The sequence below is a fragment of the Anastrepha ludens genome, chromosome X, assembly GCF_028408465.1.
Source record: "Anastrepha ludens isolate Willacy chromosome X, idAnaLude1.1, whole genome shotgun sequence".
Lineage (NCBI taxonomy): Eukaryota > Metazoa > Arthropoda > Insecta > Diptera > Tephritidae > Anastrepha > Anastrepha ludens.
The window spans coordinates 81923882-81932058 of record NC_071503.1 but is presented as its reverse complement, the minus strand read 5'-3'; the positions used below and the strand labels follow the sequence as shown (position 1 = coordinate 81932058).

The window sequence follows — 8177 nt, the reverse complement described above, 5'->3', positions numbered from 1 at the left end:
GGTACGTTGTGCTTTATTTTTCAAACAGTTCTCACTAATTTTACTTTGACTCCATTTTGTTAAAGCGTAGCCGATTTATCATATTAATCTTTGAAGTCGCTACTTTTTTTAGGTTTAAGATATTTGGGATGATTTCAAAAAGCCTATCGTAAATGAACGTTCAGGTGGTTGCCAACGGTTTGTATAGTGCTATTGCAGCAAATAGACCCACACGAGAATTACATACATATGTGTAATTTGGCCTGAATAGAGGAAAAAGGAATTGAACCTTTCTCCTCTTAAACCATAGCAAGTGGAAATTGCAAAAGAAGAGTAAATATGTACTCACCGCCTCTGCTTGTTCTCTTTCTTTTAATAACCATGTACATTCACCACTCAGATTCATTTTTCCAACCCTTATGTTACTCGCTTTGTTAATAGAGTCAATATCCTCACAATTACCAAAATACTTACCAACTTACCACAAATAGTAATACGATACATTACACATTGATACCTGGCAGGGCTACCAATTTTTAAAATTTACTTGAATAAGGTGGATAAGAAATTACAGCTTTGCAAAATCCTACTTTGTTAGGACGAGTTTTTCAGCGCTGTCTTAACTGGCTGATGACATATGTAAATGTATTGTGTATGTAATGTTTTTTAAAACTTTTGGAGTTGATTAAAACTGGTTCAGAATCCACATTTAAAATTTTAATGGACCTTTTAAGACAGAGAACTTAAATGAAGTTTAACGTGAGTTTCAGCAACTTTCTTTTACAAAGCGTTGTGTTTGCATCGAAAATGATTACGTGAAATTTTTAAAGTGCAATCTTTGTGTTGCGTGGGCTAAAATACATAGGCCTGTAGTCATTATTAGAAGCACTTGAAGCAGGTGGCTGGCCAATTATTATCAGCGATGGGCGAAGAATGAGCGACATGAGAAATTAGCGAAACAGTATCACTACCGAACTTCTCAATAGCAGAACTAATGTAAGAGCGTAGGTTATTAACTTCAGCAGCGAGTACGGAAATCACATCTTTTTCAAGCAGATTACGCTCCATAAAAAGAAGATTTGAGTGCATATTTTCAGTTTTAATCAATAGTTTACTGTTAGGAAACAATTAAACTGTACAAAGATCCCAAAATAACTTTTTGCTTATTGGTGCTTTCACTAGCATTATCACGTTGGTTAAGAAAACCAACACACTTTAGATTCAAAGAGTTAGATTTTACGACACAAGAACTAGTTGTGAATGGATGGATTTACGCCGAGCGGCAGCACAAACATTACAGAAAAAACTCTTGTCTGAGTTCATTAGAAATTCCAAATCAGCCGGTAGAATACCAACACATTGCGTATGAAAAAATTAGTTGCATTTCGCGCACTGCACTCTTGGCTGAGACCTTTCAACCTTTTTCCTACAGGAGCAAGGCATTTTACCTATTAAATAGTATGAAAATTGTTAAATTAAAATTTTTTTCGGCATTGCAAAAAACAAAGGAGTAATCTCGAACTAGGAATATAGAATAACTTAGAAGCTCGAATAGCAATACAAAACGCAACGACAGATTACTTTTAAGTGTTTATGTAATTTTTAAAGATTGCTTGTTTGTTTTTTTTGACTGTTTTTCTTAAACTCTACGTCGAGCTAGCGCCCTATCAGTCGTCCAAAGAAGTTATCCCCAAGATCTAAAATTTTATTTAAAAGTGGGTGTACTTAAATATATATATATTTTTTTTGTCCAATTGCTTTTTCGGCTTAACTTCAATACGTTTTCACAAAGTAGAGAAACTAATTTTGCTTGATTGAAAATTTATTTATGTTTACAAAACTATGTAAAGTAACAATTGGAACGGCTCACGAAGGGAGGTGGACAAAGACACACCAAGGATAAGAATAAAGGAGTCGAAAGTCCATGCTTTGTTCCGACCTTAGAAACTCCTTTTTTCTATAATGAGCGAAAAATAGAATTCTGTAATTTTAATGATTTTTATGAAATTTCACATACCTTACTTCCAATAAATAGTATCCACTCGCCTTAAGATAATATTGCATAATTATATAAGGACAGTGAGTGCAAATAAGAGGCTGTCGTATAGCGAACGGCAAGCGGTATTATTATCTAGCCTCCTTTATTTTATTGTTACACACAAACATAATTTTACAAAATTTTACCATACTAGCATCTCGGGTTTCTAGATTTTATTTTTATTGTTACACACAAACATAATTTTACAAAATTGTACCATACTAGCATCTCGGGTTTCTAGTTAAACTAATCTCCATTTATCTTAGAAAACAGAAAAAATCAACGCAGTCCTGCTTCGTTGCCGTCTGAACCATAGATGTCTAGATGCGAAACGGTTTTTCTCGTGAGAGCGCTGTCAAAATATGTATTTTCTATAAGAATATTGTCAATAATGCGGAAAATAGCTTTTTTCAGCGCCTCGAGTTTGGTGAATCTATTATTTCGGACCCTGCTCTCCAAAATGACCCAAAGAGAATAATCCATCGGATTCGCGTCTGGTGAATTTCAGAGCCAATGTGTGGACTTTATGAAGTTCGGAACGTTGTTTGTAGCCATTCTTGGTTCACTCGAGCTTTGCCAGACGGTGCCGAGTCCTAATGGAACGTCCATGGTCTGCCACCGAAATATTTGTCTGCCCATGGCTACAAAGTAACCTCCGATGAAAACGATTCGAGAGCATCCATCTGCGGTTACAGCGGCCCAAACCATTACCTGTGGCGGGTGCTGCTTCCTGGTGGCCAATTAATGACTCAAATTCTCGTATGAACGGTCGGTTAAATAAACCTCATCGTTTTGGGAGTTTACGTATTGCTCAATTTGAAAAATTTTCTCGTCAGAAAACACAATGTTCGGAAATTTACCGCATTCGGCCAAGCGAAGCAACTCCTTCGTTGTCTCAAATCTGACTTGTTGCTCCTTTGGTGAGTTCAAGCGCCTTTTGGATCTTATAAGGCTTGACTTTAAGGTAATTTTTCAGTATGCGGTGGATGCTACGGTCAGATATTTTCAGTTCTTTCCCCATTTGATTGGCACTTAGTCGGGGATTTCGCTCAAGTCCCTTCTACACTTTTGGAACCATTTCACGTGACGTTGCAGTCTTTTGATAACCACCTCCATGATGTTTCGCGATGCTACCAGTATCATTGTAAGGAGTAAGGGTGCGATGAAGAAAAATTTTGTTTACTTTAAGGTGATCGAGCTCACGAACAATCGCTGGTTGTGATTTTCCAGCCAAATATAATCCAATGACGCCATTACGTTTGAAATCCATTACTGATTTTCTTTTTTCGCGTTTACTTTCGGCAAAATGCTTCCGCGCCCCGAGCGGTCTAAAGTTGGTAACACCAAAAATGGTGTACGCGCTAACTATATATACATATATATTGTATATATATATATATTTTAATTCTGACTCTTTGGTTTAAGATATTTTTCAAATATACTTTTGTTAACTATCTTTAAATTATAAAATAAAAGGTTATCCATCGTTATTTTTATTTTGCTTCAGTTTTTTATTTTTGTTGTTCACTTTTTATGTTATACTAGCAAACCCGGCCCGCTTCGCTGGGCACTAGAGCTGTTGAAACATCGATGTTTGACCACATCGATGTTTCGATGTTTTTCAGAAAAAAACATCGATGTATCGATACTACATCGAAGTAATATAGTACATTTTTTGATTCTCTATATAATATATATATCTTTATTAAGGATAACATCCTTTTTCCAAACTTAAAACTATAAAACAGAAGTTCAATCATTCAACTTAATACTATAAAACAGAAATTTAATCTTTTAAACTTAATACTATAAAACAGAAATTAAATCTTTCAAACTTAATACTATAAAGCATTATTCAATCTTTTTCAAACTTAAAACTATAAAACAATCATTGCTGTTCAGAGATCCACTTGTTCCGATTGATAAAAAGTAGCATGCCAACATGTTTAAACTGAAGCGAACTTCTTTTTTCGCTTACAACGATTCCAGCCTTACTGAAGATACGTTCGCTTTCTGTCGAAGTTGCTGGAACGCAGAAATATTTTTTGCAGCAATGCTGAAATGATTTATCTGATGAGATCTGTAATAATAAAATTTAATTAATACACATATTTAAACGCTGGAATTGACAAGTAAAATACAACCTTCCAATAATCTAAAGGGTTGGAGTTTGATTCCAAATTGTCTAGATTAAAATATTGACGAATTGACAATATGGAATCCACTGTATTAGTTTTATGTTTCAAACTTTTGTTTTTTTCCAAAAATTGAAAAAGGGATGTCTGCGATGTGGAGGTTGATGTTGGCAGGCGTGGTTCGTCGCAAGGGCGAGACTTCTGTGCGTTGAAAAAAGAAAGCTCGTTTTCCAAGAGTTTTTGAGCCTCAGTGATGTTAAATGGTGAGTGAAACGCTTCTTTTTTAAACCGAGGATCTAGCAAAGTTGCCACTCGAGGAACATTGCGAATTTCATATTGCAGTAGTCTGGACGATATGCCCTCCAATAAGCAATTGCAGCTTTCGCGACCTTCAACTGTTTTTAGGTCATTTTTTAACAATTGCAAATTATGCAGAAGTCCGCAAGTTATAGGAATTATTAATGATACCGTGACCAACGTTCGCGAAGAAGTTTGCAATGTTGCACATTCAAAAGGTTGCAATAAAATTTTTATGTCTTTTAAAATTAAAATTTCGTCAGCCGAAAACGGGGCAAGTCCCTTTGGGGTTGAAAGAAGAACACTGCTTATAGCATCATTTGTTTTAAGAATTCTTTCAATCATATGAAATGCGCTATTCCATCTTGTAGGACATTCTTGCTTTAAACTGTATGGCTTCTCTGTATTTTGAGCTTCTTTAAACTTGGCGTAAGCTACTGTGCTTTTCTTAAAAAATCCCACAATACTTTTGCATTTCCCCATAATAACTTTTATTTTCTCTTGATTCAGGCATTGTTGAACTATTAAATTAATAACATGCGCAAAGCATGGCACATGTCTTTTTTGCAATATCTCACATGCTTTTATCATTGTTCTTGCGCTATCGGTAACAATGGCTGCAACTTTGTCCATAACTTCCCATTCAATTAGCACTGCACATAGAGAGTTCGCAATGTTTTCTGCAGAATGATTTTTCTCATTCTGTAACTTACTAGTCGAAAGTACTGCTGTGCGAAGTTTAAATTCTGGATCTATAAAATGGCAAGTTACGGTCAAATAAGCCTCGTTGGCTCGAGATGTCCAACAGTCGGATGTCACAGCGCAATATTCCACTTCTTGCAAAATGCTTTTCAGTTGCATTCTCATGTTCATGAATAAATTATTATAACATGTTGAAAGCAATGTTGATCGTGAAGGCAATTCGTATCGGGGATCCAAAGCACTTACAAATTGCTTAAATCCCTCGTTTTCTACAATGTAAAATGGACGTAAATCGGAGCAAATGAAATTTAACAATGCGCTGTCCAAATCTCTCTTCCGTTTCGATGAGGCTTCATATTTTTTATCCAAATAAGCCGCCATATGTCCTGAAGCCTTTGGTAACTCACTCACCGTTAACGTTGGGTGTACCCGCTTTAAATGTCCCGCCATGTTGGTGGTGTTTCCGCTGGTTTGATAAATTTTACCACATTTTAAACATTTGGCAGTCTTGCCATCCGAGGACTTATTAAAAAAATTCCACACATTGGACTGACCATATCGCGCCTTTTTGGCTTGCGGCTCTTCCTCTTGCTCTTTTTCTTCAATGGTTGCCGCACTACAACCTACATGCAAATGAGACAAAACACAGAGGTTAACTTGTAAAGAAGGCATCAGTTAATATATATATGTACATACCTTGCCCATTTGAAGCTCTAAGATATTTATGCATTATAACCACTGCCTGCCAACACCAATAACTCCAAAAATAACGCTCTAGCTTTTACTGCGTTTTTTTCTCAGTGATGGAAAAACTGGCAAAAACATCGAACATCGGAGAAAAAACATCGATGTTTTTTACGAAAGGAGAAACATCGATGTATCGATACTACATCGATGTTTCGCACAGCTCTACTGGGCACACTAAACTAGAATAGATATGGTTTAGAACAGAAAAGATATGGTTTTCATATTATTTATTTCTTTATTCTTTATTCAAGCGCTTTGGCATAAACAATATTTTTTGTTTTTCTATTTGTTTTTGAGTAAATATGTAATGTTGTTGGCTTCCCAACACGTGAACAGCCAACGTATAGTTGACCATGGGTGAATACTGGTTCTTCTAAATTCATCCCGCATATTTCTAAAGTTTGCCCTTGTGATTTATTAATAGTTATTGCAAATGCTAAACGAATGGGCAGTTGCAAACGCTTGAATTCAAATGGCAATTCAGGTGGAATCATTGGAATTTTTGGTATTAGAACGACTTCATTCTAGAATTTGCCAATTAAAATAGTAGCTTGGATAACATTATTCATCAAATGTTTGACTACTTCATTTTGTTCTTGACGTTCTTCTGATGTCGCGTTATTCCGGGCATTTCTCATGCGCCTATTATTATTTGAGGAACGACCAATATGATTACGTGATTGTCTTGGCATTTGTACTGTAATAAACATGACTTATGTTATGGTATTCTGAGATTTTAAAACATGTTTTTTTTCAGTTTTGTGGATTATATTTTCGATGCATATGTGCTTAAAAGCCCAAGTCCACATGATCAGGATTATTTTATTTTGTTGTGATTTTCTTAAATCATAATTTTTCTTCTGCAAATTGTTGAAAATTTGCATGATAAAACTATTAATTTTTTCATCAAAGTTACGCATTTTTCGTGCTCTTCTTTTGCATCCTTTAACAATTTCTTTTGTTTTTTCATTTTTTTTTTACCATTTTTTCCACTCATGGTGTATCGTAGCTTATCGCATATGAATCGAAAAAATAAATCCACAAAACTTAATTTCATTTGAACACTCGGATTTCACATAAAATTCTCAAATTTCGTAAGAAATTATTCACTGTTCCAAAATCCACTCCAAAAAAATTCACAAAAAATGTTTACACTCTGCACTTACGTCTTCTCCTTATGGCGTCCAAATCAGAAAGAAATTTTTACCCATTGTAACTCACACTATCAATTTGACAGTTCAGCTCCGCCCCAAGCATTAAAAAAGTAAACGACATTATGGCTGGTTCAAAAGAAAGCTGTACGCGTTGCCGGTGTTCCGAATTACAACCAAAATTTACGAAACCCATTTTCAATACTTACTTAACAATGTGTGTAAGTTTGGTTTAATTCTGTGCAAAGACACGGCGGGTCCACGTTTTGGCATATATTTCGAGACCCTAGTCATCAATAGGTATGAAAATTACCCCGTATTAAAGCACTTATCAACAGCTTTCATTTGATACCCATATTGTACATACACAACCAAAGGTTACCCGGGTCTACGTTTTGACCTATATCTCGAGACCCCAGTCACGGAGCGGCATGAAAGATACTCTGTACTAAAGCATTCGCCAGCAGTTTCCATTTGATATCCATATTGTACAAACACATCCTAGGGTTACCCGGGTCCACGTTTTGGCCTATATCTCGAGACCCTAGTCACGGAACGGTATGAAAAATACTCTATACTATAGAAATCATCAACAGCTTCCATTTGCTACCCATATTGTACAAACACATCCTAGGGTTACCCGGGTCCACGTTTTGGCTTATTTCTCCAGACCCTGGCATCCGATTCTTAAAATTTTGAAACACAAACTTTTTCCACATGTGTCTCTTCAATGTGGCAAAGTTTGGTTAAAATCGGTTGAGCCATTCTCCGTAAAATTCATCACAACGCGAAAAACGGCTGAGTTTTTATATATAACATATAGATTAAACAATTGGTATTTTATGTATGTACTTTTGTGTTTCAATATAAGATAATTTCATTTAAATCTTAATTTTTGAATTTTTTGCTTTTTTATGTATTTTATATTTAGAAAAAGCTCCTAATAAAAAAATATCTGTCGTTCGGAGTCGGCTTGACACCGTAGGGCCCTCCATTTGGGGAACAATATATACATATAAAGCGTTTTTCAGTAAGAGCGCTTCAACTTTTTTTTTGAATAAAACACAAACGGTTTGACTTTTTTAACTAATTTTTTTTTTATTATCGAGTTTGAACATATACATTTAA

General features: G+C 35.4%; 1 protein-coding gene across 1 annotated transcript; it reads right to left on the bottom strand.

Annotated features, from left to right (window-relative positions):
- Positions 1 to 3718: 3718 nt before the first annotated feature.
- On the bottom strand, positions 3719 to 6031 carry LOC128869245 (E3 SUMO-protein ligase ZBED1-like). Its single transcript, XM_054111779.1, has 3 exons — positions 5848 to 6031; positions 4162 to 5774; positions 3719 to 4097 (listed from the first exon to the last, which is right to left on the bottom strand). Exons 1-3 carry the CDS (start codon positions 5879 to 5881, stop codon positions 3906 to 3908), a joined length of 1839 nt encoding a protein of 612 aa, XP_053967754.1. The 5' UTR covers positions 5882 to 6031; the 3' UTR covers positions 3719 to 3905.
- Positions 6032 to 8177: the final 2146 nt, after the last annotated feature.

Excerpts from the sequence above, each read along its gene's own strand:
- LOC128869245 (XM_054111779.1), bottom strand. The coding sequence starts at position 5,881 with ATGCATAAATATCTTAGAGCTTCAAATGGGCAAG. Across the intron at positions 5,775-5,847 it reads TAGAGCTTCAAATGGGCAAG|GTTGTAGTGCGGCAACCATT; the intron begins GTATGTACATAT and ends ATTTGCATGTAG. Across the intron at positions 4,098-4,161 it reads ACCCTTTAGATTATTGGAAG|ATCTCATCAGATAAATCATT; the intron begins GTTGTATTTTAC and ends TTATTATTACAG.